This window comes from Pyrus communis, chromosome 17, assembly GCF_963583255.1.
Source record: "Pyrus communis chromosome 17, drPyrComm1.1, whole genome shotgun sequence".
Taxonomy (NCBI): domain Eukaryota; kingdom Viridiplantae; phylum Streptophyta; class Magnoliopsida; order Rosales; family Rosaceae; genus Pyrus; species Pyrus communis.
This window is the reverse complement of record NC_084819.1, coordinates 3,653,741-3,673,919: the sequence shown is the minus strand read 5'-3', so window position 1 is coordinate 3,673,919 and position 20,179 is coordinate 3,653,741. Positions and strand designations below refer to the sequence as shown.

The following is a 20,179-nucleotide window of genomic DNA, read 5'->3' as shown; positions in this document are numbered from 1 at the left end:
GACTATATCAATAATTAGCCAATAAGAATTATTTATTTATTTAAAATAATATTAAAACAGCAAGCATTAATTATAGAGAGCCATTGCAGATCGTTTCTCAATTCTTACTTAGGAGCTTTTACATGAATTCCTATCTTACGTTGTGGCTATGGAGCATAATTGGAGATAATTATTTTTTTTTTTTAAATCCTCCAAAAATTCTAGTTAGGAGGTCATTTAGGGAATCAAATAAAGATGCTCTTAATGGGTCAACAAAAGCATGACACGTTGAAAGAAAATTTTTTTTGACATGTCATATGAATTTATACACTTTTTCTTAATTTACGATGAACTAAAATTTTAACCTATTTGTCATATCATTTTGCTGAAACCAATATTGTGAGGCTTCCTTCAAATTAAAATTTTAAGATTTTGAGTTTGAAACTCGCTGCTGATATGGAAACTAGACTTGTGGCTAGGGTGGATAACCGTAGCTTACCAAGTTCGTTTCAAAATCTTATTGTTAACTACTAAAAAAGATATTAGGCTCACAAACATAAATTTAACTAATTACAAATTTTGGAATTTTCATTCATATCGATAAAAAAAAAAAAAAGTTGAAATATAACAATTTTAGGGGTGTGCTATTCACACATCTCTTTTTATTTCTCACACATTCTTTGTTAATTTCTGTCCATTAATCTTCTTCAATTCATCTGATATGATGGCCGAAAATTAAAAGGATGTGTAAGAAGTAAAAAAATAATGTGTAGATATCATGCTCCTAACTTTAATATTTCTAGAATAATCTTGAAGGAAGGTAAGGAACTAATATGTTCAACTATAAGTTGATATTATTAGCAGTCAATTGTACGGAAATTGAATCAGATAAATAGAAAGCAGAATTATCTGAAAGAAAGAGAGAGATGGGAAGCGTACAACCAGCCCAGATACCGACGAGCTTCGGCCACGAGCTTAGGGCTTGCCTCCGTTGCCGCCTCGTCAAGACCTACGATCAGGTTAGGGTTTCCCTTTTTGCTTTCCCACTGATTCGATTTACGAATTTAAGAAACAAATGCAATTAAAGATACGAATACAAAATACAAAATGCAAAATGCAGTTCAGAGAATCAGGATGCGAGAACTGCCCATTCTTCAAGATGGAGGAAGATTTCGATCGTGTTGCCGATTGCACCACCCCCAATTTCAATGGGTTCGTCCTCCCTCCCTCCGTACTACGTATCCCTCGCATTTTTCTGTTTAATTTTCTCTGTTTTTTCTCTATTTCTTTAATTTAATCGATGCATTGCTTGGATTGCAGGATTATTTCAGTTACGGATCCAACTAGGAGTTGGGCTGCAAAATGGCTTCGACTTGGTATGCTTTTTTTCCTTTCAGCTCGCATTTATGCATAAAAACTCGTTACAAAGTTATTTAGTTCTTTACAAACTATTGGGTTCATGTGAAATGTTGGGTTCATACAAATATTTTCTGCTCTCCTTTCGTTGCCCGTTTTACGTTTCTTTAGGTTCTGTTTTGATTTTCATAGGCATATGTCATCTTGTATAGATTGTTATGTCTCTTATTTGCGTTCTTTTAACACTAGCTATGTCAGTGGATTTAACCCTTAAGCTTCTAAATTCTGCTTCGCTTCGTTTGCTTTGGAGCATTTTCAATGCTCTAGATTATGCATACAACTTTCCATTTTATATGTACTTATCAGTAATTTGATATAGATTTTAATCTTTTACAGGAAGATTTGTACCTGGTGTTTACACTCTTGCTGTTTCAGAGGTTCTTTCAGAGGATTTGCGGGTAATTCAATATCTTTCCGATGTTAATCATACAAAGTTCCAGTGTTCCTTAGTGGACAATCATGCTTTTACCATTTCTACGATAATTATATGGTCGATCAATAAATCTATGCCATTCGAAATTCGATCTATGATGGCTTTTGGGTTGGCATCCTGTCCAATAGCTAGTTAGCTACCATATTGTTCAAACGAATGAAAAAGTCTGCCATACAAGACATTAGGAGTAAGGGAATTGAAGTGTACTTAACAAATCAGTCAAATACGACTAGCTTTTGTATTATGTTCTTTTTATCACTGGTTGAAGTCGAAAACATAGGAAAATAAAATACCCTGAAGAGACACTATGATTTGGGTTTTGGACATTAAGCTGTTGTTTGAGCTCATGTTTGTTCTTTTATTTGCCAGTCTGTGGGTCGTAAAGCATATAAAAAAGGCTCTCTTTTGTTCTCTGTTTTTTAATACCACGGATTCTCTGTAGTTTATACCTCAATGGCCCCATTCATAGTGATGGTTTCATTGATAGAATTAACAATAAAGCAGTTTATAAATCCTTCTCTAGATCCTTCCAATCTTGTTACTTTGGGAATAGGAGCTTCAACGGAATTACTGCTGATTCTTATCATTTTTTTGCCTATGGGTTATGGTTCCTTTTTGCCTGTTCTTTTTCATTGATCAATCACATTATGTCTCAGCTGATTTGAATAATTTTTCTTTTCTCGTTTTGCAGAATTTATGTGAAGATGAGCAGGTGCAATACGTACCACCCAAACGTGTATGAATTTGACCAAAAGAAAAGAAGGTGCATGCGTGTTCTTTTGTCATACCAAAACAAAGCTGTGGAAAAATATGTAGAAGCAAATACCTTGGTATGAAAACTGTTGGTGGTTTAAAGTGAAAGTTTCGTACGAATTTCTGTTATAGTATCGAAGCAGCTTGTAACATATTGTTAGCATAAGAAGTAATAATTTAGTCTCAAATTTTCAACAGTTCTCTTCTTTTTTGGGTATGTGATCAAGGTCCTTAGTAAGTAGGGTAAATACATTTCTGATTATTGTATTTTGACTTAAAATCGTCTTCTGTTCACTATGATTCCCAATCTCCCTTCTCTTACCCTCTCCTCCATCTGTTGCACCACTGTCGCCACACCGGATGACCAGCCCCAATAGTTATTAGCCTCAACCACCACCAGCCGCGGGTTACCTAAGCTCCCGCTGCCCTCCCTTTTAACTTGTTGTAGTGTGTTTTGGTCTTATTATTTCTTAGTATTATACTGGAGAGAGGACCATGAAGAAATAGTGTGGCAGGCAGATCCAGTGGCTGTTTGATTGCCCAGCTTGTTGCTGTTGGTGATCTTCGGTTCGTATATGATGTTTGCCTTACTCATCTGAGTGTCCTTGTTACAGAGTTGTTTTTTAGGCAGTGAGAAAACAAACATGGGTAAACGATTGACAAATATTTTTGGGTAATTAGCTATAATGGAAAATTTTCAAGCTTTAGTTGTTGAAATAGAAAGAAGTGAAAGACACTAATGACAGGGGCGGAAGGATGAAAATGCCTAAAGTACCCATGCGAGAAATTTTAGATATAGTATTGAGATGTCGTAGATATTGAGTATGTCGTCTCGGTGTTCTAACAATTTTGTTGACATTGTTGTAATATAGCTAGAGATAGATGTCATTACGGGTTGGTTATGTCGTCGATAATTTCCATTCATCTTCTCATCTTCACACTCATCTCTGCAACCAGAAAGAAAATCCAGTGTCCCAACATATTTTCTTGGAACAGCTCTTCACCCTTTGAAACGCAGGATTGTATGTATGCCTGGCCAATGACATGAGTTGTCCAGTTATGTTGTCGGGATTGAAATGGAGAAGATAAGGGTTGATACTTTGGTCCCGATAAATATTTCGGCAAACAAAGAAGACACAAGCATATATAACAGAGACCAACTCACCACTTAGTATTAAGGTCTAGAGTGGTATTTTTCTTCACTTGTAAGTGAGAGGTTTTAGATTAGATTTTTGTCAAAGGTAAATTTGAATCACATTATTGCTAGTTCAATTATTGCTAGTTCATTACGAGGCTTAACTTATTCCTCCATCTCTTTATTGTAGATATATCGTTTGTTAAAAAAAAAAATTAAAAAAGTTTAAAAAAAAAAAAAAAAACAAACAAACAAACAAAGAGAGACCAACTCATGTTGTTGTCTAGATTGTTATTTTATAAAAGTTTCTATATAGGCTTGAATCTAGTAATAACGAGTTCAATACCGCTTTATTCTTCTCACTCATTAGTATAAATATATTGAAAGGGTGATTTGAATTATGTGTAGAAGGAGCACTGTAGCCAACTTGACTATATTTAGATCTACAACTCACGCCTATACTTAGACTTTAAGCCGGCGTAGCAGGCATCCTGTTTGAAGACCAGATCATGGTTGTTATAGGTCAATTTATTATGACAGAATCTTTCATTCTTAATGTAAATATATAATTGTATTAATAAAAAAAGGGAAATATTTTTCGACTTCAGAAAGATTACTAACTGATGAATAAAAGGTAGTTGATGGGTTTATTGATGCATGTTTGGATGTGTTTTTATAATTACTAAAAACGTTTTGGTGAAAGTGTTTTCGAGTTCCAAAAGCACTTCAACTACATTTGAGAAGAAGCATCAATTATGTATTTTGCATGAAGCACTTCAAGTTCTTTTCCAAAATTCTTTCGTATTTTAATCAAGAATTGGGTCTAAAAATCCTTTCATTAAAAATGTTCTCAGTCATTTTTAAAGTACTTAAAAACACTCTTATACACTTAGGAGCATCTCCAATCATAATTTTTATATTTATTTTACATCTTAGAATGTCCATATCGTCCTTGTATATTAGTCATTATTGTTATAACTTTTCAGTCCCGAAATGGTAGATAATCATGGTTTACAACCAATTATCCTTTTGTTTTTTAGAAAAAGAAATACCACCCATATTCTAAGTTTGCTCCACCACATAATCTTAATTTTATCTTAATGTTTAATTGTGTGAAAAGACAAAATAGCACATATTATTTCAACTTTTCAACTTATGATAATATTTTTATTGAAAACTAGATTTTAATTCTTAAATAAGATGAAGTTTAGAAACATGTCTTGTACAAGATTAAAAATTGATTTTAGTCCATAGACTCTATTTAATGCTAGCATATATATTTACTATCTCTCTTTTCTATTTATAATTTTATGGTGTTCAAATTAAATTTTATGAAAACATTATAAATTTTAATTCTCATCATGGTAAGTAACTTATACAAGAAAATATGTTCGTAGAGATTTTTTGTTACACTGATGTTTTTGCATATTTTCTTATGTGCCACTAAATCATTACAATATATTTAGGTACAAACATTTTGATACACTAGGTTAGTATAATATGCTTAGGTATGGACATTTCGGTAGAGTAGTTTAGTATAATATATTTAGGTATCGACATTTCGGTACACTAGTTTAATATCATATATTTAGGTACGGAATTTTTTGGTATACTTATGTTTTTGCATATTTTCTTCTGTGCACTAATTCACTACAATATATTTAGTTACGGACATTTCGGTACACTAATGCCTGTGTTTTCTAGAATTGCATTCAGCATGGATGCTTTGTTGGGAGCTATTAACTTTCTAGAAAGAAAAAAAAAATACACTTGAAAACGCTTGCTTGTAGTGTTGAATCAAATTTAAAACAATTAGATTTCAAGTTAAAGTTTAGGGTTTGTGGGTGTGGCGTGTTGGTGTTTAAGGGCATTTAGGTAACAAATGTGTTGTTCTTAGAAAAGTTAAAATTCAAAATTTTTAACTAAGTGTAAATAAAATTTGGGGCGAACTTAAGTAAATTATGGTGTTTAAATAGAAAAATTCAAAAAGCATGGTGGCTTTGACCATTTTGGTGTGATTCTTTGTATTGGAGAAAAAAAATTGGAGTCAAAACTCGAATGTTAGAGTTTTGACAATTTGTCATGTGCATTGGCTTGTTGGAGTAAACTCTCAAATCTTATTGTTGAATAACAGTTTTATATAAATCAAAGAAACGGGGATTGTCTATGATATGAATTGCAATGGATCAATGGTTGATTCTCAGGCATAAAAGGAATTAATTATAGGATTATATTTCAATCAGATCATATGTGAAGGTGGCCAACCTTCTGAGCACGATGATCTTTAGTTTTGTAAGTTATATGGTGGACTACACAACAGGAGGTAGCCCTCTCCTTAATTATTCCATGGGGCTTGGAATTTATTCATATTCTTTTAGGCTGCATTATTTATTCATTCGAAGCATACAATTAAGCTGATAATTATAATTATAATTTAGCAAGAGAGATTAGTGCCAGGATCAACACCAAACTGGGAGCAATAACCAGTGTAATAGTTGACACGGGCTTGAACTAGGTCAGGCCTTTTACCATCACATTCCACAGCACCATTAATGGCTCGAATTGTGGCTCCAAATCCTTGACTTATAACAGGACGGACATTGGTTATCCAATACCACAATGCAGTCTTGAATGCAAGGACGGGATCGGAGGCCACGGATTCAGGTGAGTTTAAGCCGTCAAAACCAATACTGTTTCCAGCAGCTCCATAGTTGTAGTTCCATGTTAGTTGGAGAGGTCCACGTCCGTAGTACTGTTTGTTAGGGTTGCATGGATAATCTGTTCGCTTTGTATCGCAGTATGTGTCACGATTTATCTCTTCTACGTAGCAGAAGTCTGATAATATTTAAAGAAGAATACAAAACAAAGATTTAGTATAATTGCACGTTAATTAGGACGTTAACTACTTAATTAATTCAACTGTATCTTTTTTGTTTTGCTTTTATAAACATTACATAGTTGGAGGTAAAAAGAATAAATAGGAATATCTTACGGCCAGTCTCATGGGTGACATGAGCAAAGAAAGCTGCAATCTCGCGTTTGGAGTCATCCGCCGAACCGGTCCTGCCAAAGTCGGAATACGAGTTCACGGCATCAAGAAAAGATTGCCGTGTGTAGAAGTTCTTGCCAGCACAATCTGCAGCAGCCTGGTTGATGATCCCATCGAAGAATGCCTGAGTGACAATATCACCCACCGCAGCTTGAGCTGTTACACTTGTGGGCAACAGGGCTCCTGCTGCTACAAATGCCACTGCAATGAGGTTTAGGAGGTAATTGTTTCTAGGATAGATAGCCATTTTTTCTGTAAGGAACTAAGGGCCAATGAAGAAGCGAGCGATGATATGATAATGAAAGTTGAGATAGTTGGACATATTTATAGGCAATGAAATTTGCAGCTAGGGTTTCTAGAAATTTATATTGTACTATACATGAATTCTCTTGAGGACACGTATGGTTTGAAATTTCAATGGACCGCCATGGTCATGATTTCCAAATTGGCTGCTGTTCTGATGGTCAATAGTAAACCATTATTATCTAGTTAGGTATTTTAATCGTAAGTTTTGGACTTTGATAAAATGAATTAAAGACTAATTGGCAAAAATATGTTTTTAACCTTAATCTACCTACAAAGGATTGGATTATCTGGTACTATAGAAAGAAGTATAGAAATCTATAGTAGATAATTGTGTACAATACAATAAAATTATATCTAGAGTACTGCATTCAGTGACAAAGCCAGCATGTGATCATTGGTTATCCATGGCCCCCCAACAACTTCAAAAACCTACTAATTACAACCTTCTCCTCCTACTGTGCACATTAAATGCTTGATGAAATACCTTAATTGACAAGCCTTGACAATTCTTAATTAATATTACTCTACTGTTTCCTATAGCCACTAGACCTGGCATTCGTGTCGTGTTTTCCGTGTTCGTGTCGTTTTCGTATCATACTCAATATCTTAACGGGTCGTGTCGTGTAACACCCATTAAAATAAACGGGTAAAATGATCCGATCCGATAATATTAACAGGTAATATGACATGACCCGTTACCCGTTAAGGAAAATATATTTTAAACCAATAAATAATCAAATGAAAAATATAATACTAAATAAGTATATACATACCATATTGTCACATCCAAAACATAAAAACGTATTTTTCTTTTAAGTATATTTTCGCTTACCTAAATTGATTGCTCTAGCCTTTTTCTTTGCAAGATTCGTATTTGTATTGTCTATACTTTCGCTTCCAATATCTCATTTTGTTCCCATTATAATCTTCACGGACTCCTCATCACTAAGGTTTACTGAATCTAAATCTCTAGCATCCATTGCTTCTGAAACAAATTGGGTATAAATTAATTAATAGCTTAATTAATTAAGTAAAGTCTTTAATAGATTTTTAATTAATGTAGAAGTGTAAAAAATATAGAAAAAAAATATATAAACGCTCGTACTGACAAGCTTTACAACTTTCATGTAGAGATTAACTTTGAAATTCGCCGCTATAATCATATAAATCATAGATCAAAATTTAACCGTTGATTGTTGTTTACATTTATGTTTCATTGTTCTCATCAAATTTTGTTTTTTCATATTTTCTTTTTTGAAAACATGATCTATTAGAGGATGCAAGAAGATGAACGGTTTGGATCATTGATATTATTCAGAGTTTTACGGGTAGTGAAAATATGTCTTGATGTTTATAAAGTTTCTACAAACTATATGACATCGACTTATATTTCAGTTAACCATAAATATCGAAACGTGATATCAAAGATCTGAACCGTTCATCTTCTTACATCCACCAGATGATCATGTTTTCAAAAAAGAAAATTTTAAAAATGAAATTCAGTAAGAAGAATAAAACGTAAATGACAATCGACGGTTAAATATAAATTTAAGGTTTATGGATTATAGTGTTGGATTTCGAAGCTGACCCTTTCATGAAAGTTGTAAAGCTTGTCACTATGAGTGATTTTATATTTTTTTTCACATTTTTTACACTTCTAAATAATTATTATTAATTTTATTAATTTTGCCCTGAAATAAAAAAAACATTATTCATGAGGGTTTGGAGAATTTTAAAAATCTAAACGATAATGTAAGTGTAACTATTATCTAATCGTGAAGGAATAATGATGAATCACGAGTGTTTATATATTCTTTCAAAATTTTCATACTTGTATGTATGTCTTCTTAGTTCTTACCTATAGAAATACTATAGTAGTTTATTTTAATTTTGGATTACATGTTAAGTAAAATTTATCCTAGTAATGATAATAAGGAACTCTCATAATAAAAATAAATAATGACTAAAACTTTTTTTTTAAAACTTATATAGAATAATAATCCAAAACTATATATTTAATATGGAATATATTGTATATATTAATATGGCTATTGTATTTTATAATAAATCTTTTGGTAATTAAACTTTAAAATTATCAAAATCATTTTTTTCTTAACGGGTTACTCACGTGTTACCCGCGTGTATACCCGTTAAGAACCCGTTATTAACAGGTTCTTAACGGGTCACTCAATAATGACCCAATTAGTTATCGTGTTGACCTGAAACCCGTTATTTTCATATCGTTTTCGTGTCGTGTCAGAAACTGCTGGGTCTAGTAGCCACCCTTGAGAAGTCTCTACACGTTTTAGTAGTTGTTGACATATGGCAAGAATTGATATGTTCCTATCTAGTGTTCAACGAAATGGTCCTCATGGGAGACTGAGCCCTCCTAGAATTTCCTTGGCTAACGCCTTGGCAAACTAGACAATCCCTTGTCGAAAGCTGAGTTTGGCTTCAATTTCAATACTCATTAATACGTACTATGAGAGCCCTTGGTTAAATCAAGAAGTTGAAAGCAGAGATTCGCTCCATTAGCAACGTATCATTGAGCAAGTGCTTTTGGAGACAATCACACATCCCTTGGAAGTATCACATGAGCTATCAACAAACTTCCCAAGATCATGACCCGGGGTTTAATCTGACAAAGCTAGAGAAGATAGTTGGATTCAATAAGTTCGATAATGTTTAAATATAAAATTTAGAAGCACTTATGCATGTATATATGGATTTGTAAGTTGGATTGGAATTTTCAATTAAGCCGTTTAAATTTTAACTCCAAATTGGATCATTTTCTGAAAAGTTCGGATGCAAATTAGAATGCATTTAGAGATTTTGAAATTCGATCCTATTTTTTCTGAAATGTTCTAATTTTTTATAGTTATTTACTAGACTTATGTACTTTTGTATTTTTATCATGTTCATTTTTAGTTAATTTATAGGTTTTATTCATTGTTTTTATATTGATTATACATTTGTATATTAAAAATGGTAAACATATTAGTATACTAAAAAGTAATTGGATATATACACAAGTATATACCAAATGTTACGAAAGAACAGTAAATTACATATTTATCCCTATGATAGACAGTGAGTGAATAGGACTCATGCTTTGAATGTGTTAGAATGAAGATGTATAATAGTTGACTTTTTGTATAAGCATATACAAGGTTCTTAACGCTCCATGTCATAGTGTAGAGGAGTATGATTTTCTCTTCTTCAAATTCTCCTCCACTCTAACCTCTTTTTATTTGGACGGTCATCATTAAGTTACGTTAACATCTTGTATTGACATCTTAAACAAAAAATAAAATAAATAAATAAATAAAAGAAGAAGAAAGTGAAGGAGTCCATATGCCTTTTGTCTATAACCGTTAATCACGGAATACAGCTCCTTAAGCTATGTTTTTTTTTTTTTTTGGTCTGTTTGACGTACTTCTTAAGCTATTAAACTAAACGAAACGGTGAAAAGTAGTTCCACATAATTCTTGTATTCAAGGTATTGAACCGGTATATAATTATGAAAAGGTCAAAAAGGTGTAGTTTTATAGTATTTAAAGGGTAGTGTTAACCACACACTTTATTTTATTAATCCGACAAAATAAGGTGTGAAAACAGCACTATTTAATTTAAAATATCTTTCTCTTATTAGATTTCAGAAAATAACAAAAAAGTTTAAAAAGAATTCCCGTAGTAGGAATGTGGATGGTTAACCTCATTATTTTCCAAAATATATTCTAAAAGTAAAAAACAATAAATAATAAATAAAAGACAATCAATTGTCACACGGCTGCGTGTATAGCAAGAGGCTAATTATTTTATAACATAACATGTGAAGTTAAGATTTGTTGTGTATCTATTAAGCTTCACGACCTAATAAATTTGGACATTTGTATTAAGCTCGGCGGCACCACTAATTAAGGAGCAAACAAGTTGTCCATATCAAGTGCTTTCCATTGAGTGCCTAACTTTTGAAGTTATCAATGCATGCATTTTTCCCTTTTTCTTCTATTGACCCTAAAAACTACTAAGCTTATGTGGTGCGTGTTGGAAGTATGCCCACAAAGCCACTCATTTGATGTAATAGATTTTTGGAATACTTATTGTGTTAAACTTTTATATGTTTAATAGAGGGCAAAGCTTATTGTTAATCACTATTTATAGTATCTTGTGTTTAAGCAATAAGGGAATCCAAGGAATGTATTTGATCTAAGAGACAAGTGATTTAAGTTAGTTAAATTAACGAGACATTTCTCTTATGTTCATTCCTAAAACGTTCCTAGCCATAGGATTGCCAATTGGGCATTGACAATCCGCTAAGGTTAGTATGTGTTATGTCGACTCAAGCGTGAGTATGAACTAGTCTCAAGTCATTTGGTGTTGGACACTAAGGCAAACACATAGGTGCTCGAAAGAGTAATCGAGTACACTGAACAACGATCAAACGAGAGTTCGAACATACATGTCATGTGAGAACTCGATAGTTGCAATATGCAAAGTAGTCCTTTGACCTGAGGCATCATTGATGTCTAATGGTTAGGTCCTTGATCTTTGATTATGTCAACGGCATTCCATTGGAGTGTCCACGACATTGTTGGGGTCAAGCTATCTAGTCATGTAGGCATATGAATGCACAACAAGGGATCTCTAACCTTCCATGGTGGAAGGAGAATACTCTAAGATATGATTCGAGAGTCTTTGGCCAAAGCATATGAATATGACTAAGGAAGCTTGTTCCAAATCTTATTCAATTGAATCATATAGAGAAGTATCACATTGGATAGTAGACATGAAACAAACTATCACTTAAACAATGTGATTAAGAGTATTGTATTAGAGAAGGACCGTATTGCATTGTAGTTGTAACTGGATAGGTTCTCCAACCACTTCTACTTAGCTTGGGTAACCATGACATGCTGCTAGGCGTCACCCATGGTTTGTGGAAGCCCTAAAGATTAGCAAACACTAATTTTAAGGGAGAATTGAAATGTGGTTTCAATTCACAATCGATCGTTAAGAGTAACATCGCCCACTACCTCGCTAATTGGAACCTAATGGATCGTACACCGAGTAAGGATATAAGTGAAGAAATTATATGAAATGGATAAGCAATTAAATGGTTTAATTGAAGAATGGTCAAGATTAATTAAATAGTTAATTAATTATACGAAACGTTCGTATTGGGCGTTTAAGTTAGTTTTGGGCTTCGGGGCACAAAAACGTTTTGGTCCACAAGGCCCATTATGTTTAAGTTGTATGACAACTAAAACAAAATGGGCAATTAAGCCCAATAACAACATATGGCCGGCCATAAGGGTGAGGGGTAGCAAACTTGTATTAATTACAAGTTTGCCACTCACATGAAATGAAGTATAAAATCAACATTATAGCTTTGTTTCACATTAGGGTTTTCTAATTGAATTTGGGTGAAACATATTCTCTCATTTTCTACATAGAGGCCGGCCACTTAGGGGAGGAACATCTAGCAATCTTCTTCTTCCCTAAGTCTTCCATTTCATCTTCACACTACATCTTTGGTGTGGAGACTTAGAGACACCAAACCTTTGGTGTTTTTGGAGAACAAATCCTCAAATCCTCAAAGAAGAAAAGGAGCACTAAAAGGGAGGAAATCACAAGGAAGATCCAAGGAGCAAGGAGGTGACTTGAAGGCCCTCCACTTGGGTGAATCCCTTGTGTAATCAAGGATGAGCTTCAAGGGTAAAGAATCTCTAAATTCTTATTCTCTTTAATATTGTTAAAGAGTCTTATGGTTCACCATATACTAGGCTTTAAAAGTCATGGGTTTTATGAATTGTTTTTGAATGCATGCCTACTGTAAAGTGTTATTAGTATGCCTATGTATTCAAATGTTCTTACATGTTCTTAGCTAGGACAAAATTTTTCCTTCAGTGCGCAGGTCGAGTAATTAATAAGTTAACTACGTCCTTCGATTATGTGCAGGGTGTGCCAACTCGACGACTGAGCTCGACCGGGAAGTAAAATGTGTTGATGTTGCGTTGAGTGCATTGCTGACTTCTTGATCCCGCAACTACGGCCGAAGAAGGAACACGTCTCGGCCTTCGGGTTCTAAAGCCTAAAGACAAGGCTGCTAGTTCTGCGAAGTTCACAAATCGTCGGCGTCAGGTTCGATCATGAGGATCTTGATGGACATAGTAAGCATGCAACTGATGGACGTAGTTTCCGAAAAACTAAGCATGCAACTGATGGGCGCCGGGTTCGGTCAGTTTGGTAGTTTGGTAGTTTCCAAAAAACTAAGCATGCAACTGATGGACGTAGTAACTGCGTATCTCTATGGGGATCTTGATACGGAAATTGATATGAAAGTTCTTAAATGACTTACATTGACTAGTTCAAATATTTCCAAACCCCGAAACAAGCTCTCAATTCCGCTGAGGCGTTCACTCTACAATTTGAACCAATCCGGAAGAACGTGGTATAACCGTCTAAGTGAGTATTTGACTAGTCAGTGATATGTGAACAATGAACTATGCCCTAGTGTGTTCATTAAGAAGTCACATTCTGGATTTGCGATTGTTGCATATGTCGTGACATGAATCTCATCCGAACTCTTGAAGAGTTCGCGAGAACTGCCCTGCACCTTAAGTAAAAATTTGAGATGAAAGATCTAGGTAAGACTCAATACTGTCTCGGTCTCGAGATAGAGCATTGTTCGGATGGAATCTTAGTACATTAATCGAACTACACCCAGAAGGTGTTACGCCGCTTTAATGAGGATAAAGCAAAGCCTTAGAGTACTCATATAGTCGTTCGATCGCTAAATGCAAAACGAGATCTCTTCCGTCCGAAGGAGGATGATGAAGAGATTTTGGAGCCTGAAGTTCCTTATCTAAGTGTGATAGGCGCTTTATTGTACTTAGCTCAATCCACTAGACCAGATATCTCCTCGCTTTTAATATGTTGGCAAGGTACAATAATGCACCAACACACAGACACTGGACTGGCATGAACGAGATCTTCCGTTACTTTTAAGGGTACTATAGATTTAGGCTAATTTTATCCCTACTGATCCTCGAGTGATGCTGCACCCCCTGCTTCTCGAGTCGATTCTTACCTTGTTGGTTATGCCGACACAGGATACTTGTCTGATTTGCACAAAACGCGTTCTCAAACGGGTTATGTCTTTACTGTTAGAGGCACCGCAATCTCTTGGAGGTCAACTAAATAGACCTTAGTTGCCACTTCATCTAACCATGCTGAAATTCTCGCCTTACATGAAGCAACTCGGGAATACTTTTGGTTGTGAGCCATATTTGAAGCTTATGCGATCTCTACCCTGTCGTAGATGTCTCTACGATGATTTTTTAAGACAACGCAGCATGCATTGAATAGCTCAAGAAGGGTTATATCAAAGAAGACAACACCAAGCATATTGCATCGAAGTTCTTCTCTTCACATCAACAACAAGAGCATTAGAAGATTGAAGTCACGCAGATCCGTTCACAGGACAATCTGGTCGACCTCTTCACCAAATCACTGCCGAAGACGACGTTTCAGAAGCTTGTTCAAGGAATTGGTATGCGTAAACATTCTGAGTTGTAACATTGCTATTTTTCTTTGGAATTGTGTCAAACTCAAGGGGAGTATCCTGAAGAATACTTACTTGATCTTAATGAACTCTTTTACCTTACAATTAGGAGCATTTTTTCCACTGGGTTTTTGCTACCTAACTAGGTATTAACGAGGCACCCACCTTGGGCTGGTCATATCCCTAATGACGTCCCGTAGACGTTTCTTTTGACTTCTGCATTTCTCACGCATTTTTCCTTAGATTATGAATTTTGTCCCTACTCGGGTTTTTGCTATAGCCTTAGGGTTTTTTTAGTGAGACTCACTTACTTATGCACGCTCCTACCTTAATAAGAATAAGCGTTGTTCCTTAGAATCAATGCCAACGAGTGATGCTGAATCTACCTTGAGTATTTACACACTCAAGGGGAGTGTTGTAAACTTTCCGAGTTTATATGTGATTGTGTAAATCTTAGATTAGATTTGATTCTAGTTATCCTTTCCTATTAAACCTTGTATTTCTTAGGGATGAAGGAATTTCTTTTCTCCTTCATTACTATAAATAAAGGCACTATGTAGGACAGATAACACACACATTCCCCTACAATTCTACAAACACATATCTCTCAATCTCTCTTCTCCTTGTCGCCATCCTCATTCCCCTTATCAGATAAAATAGACTACAACAAATAGAAATTAATTATTTATTTAAAATAATATTAAAACATTTAGCATTAATTATGGAGAGCCACTGCAGATCATTTCTTGATTCTTATTTATGAGCTTCTACATGAATTCGCTTACGTGGTGGCAGAGCATGATTGGAGATTTTTTTTTTCTTTTTTCCTAAATCCTCCCAAAATTCTAGTTAGGAGGTGATTTAGGGATTCATTTCTCAAAAAAAAAAAAAGTTGAAATATAATAACTTTAACATTTCTGGAATAATCTTGAAGGAAGGTGGGGAATTAATATGTTCAACTATAAGTTGATATTATTAGCAGTCAATTGTACGGAAATTGAATCAGATAAATAGAAAGCAGAATTATCTGAAGGAAAGAGAGAGGGATGGGAAGCGTACAACCAGCCCAGATACCCACGAGCTTCGGCCACGAGCTTAGGGCTTGCCTCCGTTGCCACCTCGTCAAGACCTACGATCAGGTTAGGGTTTCCCTTTTTGCTTTCCCGCTGTTTCAGAGGTTCTTTCAGAGGATTTGCGGGTAATTCAATATCTTTCCGATGTTAATCATACAAAGTTCCAGTGTTCCATAGTGGACAATCATACTTTTACCATTTCTACGATAATTATATGGTCGATCAATAAATCTATGCGATTCGAAATTCGATCTATGATGGCTTTTGGGTTGGCATCCTGTCCAATAGCTAGTTAGCTACCATATTGTTCAAACGAATGAAAAAGTCTGCCATACAAGACATTAGGAGTAAGGGAATTGAAGTGTACTTAACAAATCAGTCAAATACGACTAGCTTTTGTAATATGTTCTTTTTATCACTGGTTGAAGACGAAAACATAGGAAAATAAAATACCCTGAAGAGACACTATGATTTGGGTTTTGGACATTGAGCTGTTGTTCGAGCTCATGTTTGTTCTTTTATTTGCCAGTCTGTGGGTCGTAAAGCATATAAAAAAGACTCTCTTTTGTTCTCTGTTTTTTAATACCACAGATTCTCTGCAGTTTATACCTCAATGGCCCCATTCATAGTGATGGTTTCATTGATAGAATCACCAATAAAGCAGTTTATAAATCCTTCTCTAGATCCTTCCAATCTTGTTACTTTGGGAATAGGAGCTTCAACGGAATTACTGCTGATTCTTATCATTTTTTGCCTATGGGTTATGGTTCCTTTTTGCCTGTTCTTTTTCATTGATCAATCACATTATGTCTTGAATAATTTTTCTTTTCTTGTTTTGCAGAATTTATGTGAAGATGAGCAGGTGCAATACGTACCACCCAAACGTGTATGAATTTGACCAAAAGAAAAGAAGGTGCATGCGTGTTCTTTTGTCAGACCAAAACAAAGCTGTGGAAAAATGTGTAGAAGCAAATACCTTGGTATGAAAACTGTTGGTGGTTTAAAGTGAAAGTTACGTACGAATTTCTGTTATGGTATCGAAGCAGCTTGTAAGATATTGTTAGCATAAGAAGTAATAATTTAGTCTGAAATTTTCAACATTTCTCTTCCTTTTTTGGTATGTGATCAAGTTCCTTAGTAAGTAGGGTAAATACATTTCTGGTTATTGTATTTTGACTCAAAATCGTCTTCTGTTCACCATGATTCCCAATCCCCCTTCTCTTACCCTCTCCTTCATCTGTTGCACCACTGTCCCCACACCAGATGACCAGCCCCAATAGTTATTAGCCTCAACCACCACCAGCCGCAGGTTACCTAAGCTCTCGCTGCCCTCCCTTTTAACATGTCACAGTGTGTTTTGGTCGTTTTTTTTTATTAATTCTTGGTATTATACTGGAGAGAGGACCATGAAGAAATAGTGTGGCAGGCAGATCCAGTGGCTGTTTGATTGCCCGGCTTGTTGCTGTCGGTGATCTCGGTTCACATATGATGTTGGCCTTACTCATCTGAGTGTCATTGTTACAGACTTGTTTTTTAGGCAGTGAGAAAACAAACATGGGTAAACGACTGACAAATATTTTTGGGGAACTAGCTATAATGGAAAATTTTCAAGCTTTAGTTGTTGAAACAGAAAGAAAGATGTGAAAGACACTAATGACAGGGGCGGAAGGATGAAAATGCCTAAAGTACCCATGTGAGAAATCTTAGATATTGTTGATACGTGTCGATAGACTATTGAGATAGTGTAGATATTGTTGATGTGATGTTCATATTGATGTCCATGTATAGATATAGTATTGAGATATTGTAGGTATTGAGTATGTTGTCTCGGTGTTCTAACAATATTGTTGATATTGTTGTAATATAGCTAAAGATAGATGTCATTACGGGTTGGTTATGTCGCAGATAATTTCCCTTTATCTTCTCATCTTCACACTCATCTCTGCAACCAAAAAGAAAATCCAATGTCCCAACATATTTTCTTGGAACAGATCTTCACCCTTTGAAACGCAGGGTTGTATGTATGCCTGGCCAATGACATGAGTTCTCCAGTTATGGTGTCAGGATTGAAATGGAGAAGATAAAGGTTGATACTTTTGTCCTCTGGGGCTGTACCACGTACTGAAGCTCCAAATGATCAACCTCTGGTGCCTCCTCTTTCTGGGGTTCTGCCCAGTACTGAGGCTCCAAATAATCACCCTCCAGTGCCTCCTATTTCTGGGGCTTTGCCGAGTGTTGAGACTTCTCCTGAGCAGCCTTTGTGAAGGTGCTCTCCTGTTTGTTTGTTTTGATTCATGTGTATGCACGTATTTGTAATTTATCGAAGATATCAATAAATAAGCTTTACTTCATTCAATGTGTTGTGTTAAATACACTAAGGTATCATTCACTAAGTTCTTTGAATTTTTTATTTTGTTGAAGTTTGTATGTTGAAACTTCGTGGGTGGACCCTGTAGGTTGAAGTAGTGCTCCCTTAATTTCTTGAGTGAGGAAAACTTCTCTGTTGGGGACTTGAAAAATCCAAGGCACTGAGTAGTCGTGAAATTTCTGAGTACCAAGGTGTAGTGGTATATGGTAGGAGTCCACCAAGTCTTCGGTTGGGGACATTGAGCTGTTGTTCGAGCTCATGTTTGTTCTTTTATTTGCCAGTTTGTGGGTCGTAAAGCATATAAAAAAGACTCTTTTGTTCTCTGTTTTTTAATACCACAGATTCTCTGCAGTTTATACCTCAATGGCCCCGTTCATAGTGATGGTTTGATTGATAGAATTACCAATAAAGCAGAATTGGGGTAACCCTAGGACATAAGATCATATTAGTAGTGTAGTGGAAGATATAAATCCTTCTCTAGGTCCTTCCAATCTTGTTACTTTGGGAATAGGAGCTTCAACGGAATTACTGCTGATTCTTATCATTTTTTGCCCATGGGTTATGGTTCCTTTTTGCCTGTTCTTTTTCATTGATCAATCACATTATGTCTCAGCTTATTTGAATAATTTTTCTTTTCTCGTTTTGCAGAATTTATGTGAAGATGAGCAGGTGCAATACGTACCACCCAAACGTGTATGAATTTGACCAAAAGAAAAGAAGGTGCATGCGTGTTCTTTTGTCAGACCAAAACAAAGCTGTGGAAAAATATGTAGAAGCAAATACCTTGGTATGAAAACTGTTGGTGGTTTAAAGTGAAAGTTTCGTACAAATTTCTGTTATAGTATCGAAGCAGCTTGTAAGATATTGTTAGCATAAGAAGTAATAATTTAGTCTGAAATTTTCAACATTTCTCTTCTCTTTTTTGGTATGTGATCAAGGTCCTTAGTAATAGGGTAAATACATTTCTGGTTATTGTATTTTGACTTAAAATCGTCTTCTGTTCACCATGATTCCCAATCCCCCCTTCTCTTACCCTCTCCTCCATCTGTTGCACCACTGTCGCCACACCGGATGACCAGCCCCAATAGTTATTAGCCTCAACCACCACCAGCCGCGGGTTACCTAAGCTCCCGCTGCCCTCCCTTTTAACATGTTGTAGTGTGTTTTGGTCTTATTATTTCTTAGTATTATACTGGAGAGAGGACCATGAAGAAATAGTGTGGCAGGCAGATCCAGTGGCTGTTTGATTGCCCAGCTTGTTGCTGTTGGTGATCTTCGGTTCGTATATGATGTTTGCCTTACTCATCTGAGTGTCCTTGTTGCAGAGTTGTTTTTTAGGCAGTGAGAAAACAAACATGGGTAAACGATTGACAAATATTTTTGGGTAATTAGCTATAATGGAAAATTTTCAAGCTTTAGTTGTTGAAAGAGAAAGAAAGATGTGAAAGACACTAATGACGGGCGGAAGGATGAAAATGCCTAAAGTACACATGTGAGAAATGTTAGATATTGTTGATACATGTCGATAGACTATTGAGATTGTGTAGATATTGTTGATACGATGTTCATATTGATGCCCGTGTATAGATATAGTATTGAGATATCGTAGATATTGAGTATGTCGTCTCGGTGTTCTAACAATTTTGTTGATGTTGTAATATAGCTAAAGATAGATGTCATTACGGGTTGGTTATGTAGTGGATAATTTCCCCTTATCTTCTCATCTTCACACTCATCTTTGCAACCAAAAAGAAAACCCAGTGTCCAACATATTTTCTTGGAACAGATCTTCACCCTTTTGAAACGCAGGGTTGTATGTATGCCTGGCCAATGACATGAGTTGTCCAGTTATGGTGTCGGGATTGAAATGGAGAAGATAGAGGTTGATACTTTGGTCCCCATAAATATTTCGGCAAACAAAGAAGACACAAGCATATATAACAGAGACCAACTCACCACTTAGTATTAAGGTCTAGAGTGGTATTTTTCTTCACCTGTAAGTAAGAGGTCTTAGGTTTGATTTTCGTCAAAGATAAATTTGAATCACATTATTGCTAACACATTACGAGGCTTAACTTATTCCTTCATCCCTTTATTGTA

General features: G+C 35.3%; 2 protein-coding genes and 1 long non-coding RNA gene across 3 annotated transcripts; 2 read left to right on the top strand and 1 right to left on the bottom strand.

The window, feature by feature from the left end:
• The first annotated feature begins 848 nt into the window (after window positions 1–848).
• Window positions 849–2,778, top strand: LOC137722309 (transcription elongation factor SPT4 homolog 2-like). Its single transcript, XM_068461278.1, has 5 exons — window positions 849–998; window positions 1,100–1,191; window positions 1,300–1,355; window positions 1,732–1,793; window positions 2,520–2,778. The coding sequence occupies exons 1-5, from the start codon at window positions 906–908 to the stop codon at window positions 2,568–2,570; spliced, it is 354 nt and encodes a 117-aa protein (XP_068317379.1). The 5' UTR covers window positions 849–905; the 3' UTR covers window positions 2,571–2,778.
• A 3,187-nt stretch (window positions 2,779–5,965) lies between these two features.
• LOC137722308 (endochitinase EP3-like) lies at window positions 5,966–7,069 on the bottom strand. The gene is made up of 2 exons (XM_068461277.1): window positions 6,709–7,069; window positions 5,966–6,551 (listed from the first exon to the last, which is right to left on the bottom strand). Exons 1-2 carry the CDS (start codon window positions 7,010–7,012, stop codon window positions 6,151–6,153), a joined length of 705 nt encoding a protein of 234 aa, XP_068317378.1. The 5' UTR covers window positions 7,013–7,069; the 3' UTR covers window positions 5,966–6,150.
• An 8,485-nt stretch (window positions 7,070–15,554) lies between these two features.
• Window positions 15,555–18,986, top strand: LOC137723539 (uncharacterized). The gene is made up of 3 exons (XR_011066935.1): window positions 15,555–15,777; window positions 16,553–16,691; window positions 18,728–18,986. It is a non-coding gene; the product is annotated as an uncharacterized lncRNA (long non-coding RNA).
• Window positions 18,987–20,179: the final 1,193 nt, after the last annotated feature.

Coding starts and splice junctions, on each gene's coding strand:
- LOC137722309 (XM_068461278.1), top strand. CDS start 906: ATGGGAAGCGTACAACCAGCCCAGATACCGACGAGCTTCGGCCACGAG. Junction 1,192..1,299: donor ACCACCCCCAATTTCAATGG/GTTCGTCCTCCC, acceptor CTTGGATTGCAG/GATTATTTCAGTTACGGATC. Junction 1,794..2,519: donor TTCTTTCAGAGGATTTGCGG/GTAATTCAATAT, acceptor CTCGTTTTGCAG/AATTTATGTGAAGATGAGCA.
- LOC137722308 (XM_068461277.1), bottom strand. CDS start 7,012: ATGGCTATCTATCCTAGAAACAATTACCTCCTAAACCTCATTGCAGTG. Junction 6,552..6,708: donor TGTCACCCATGAGACTGGCC/GTAAGATATTCC, acceptor AAATATTATCAG/ACTTCTGCTACGTAGAAGAG.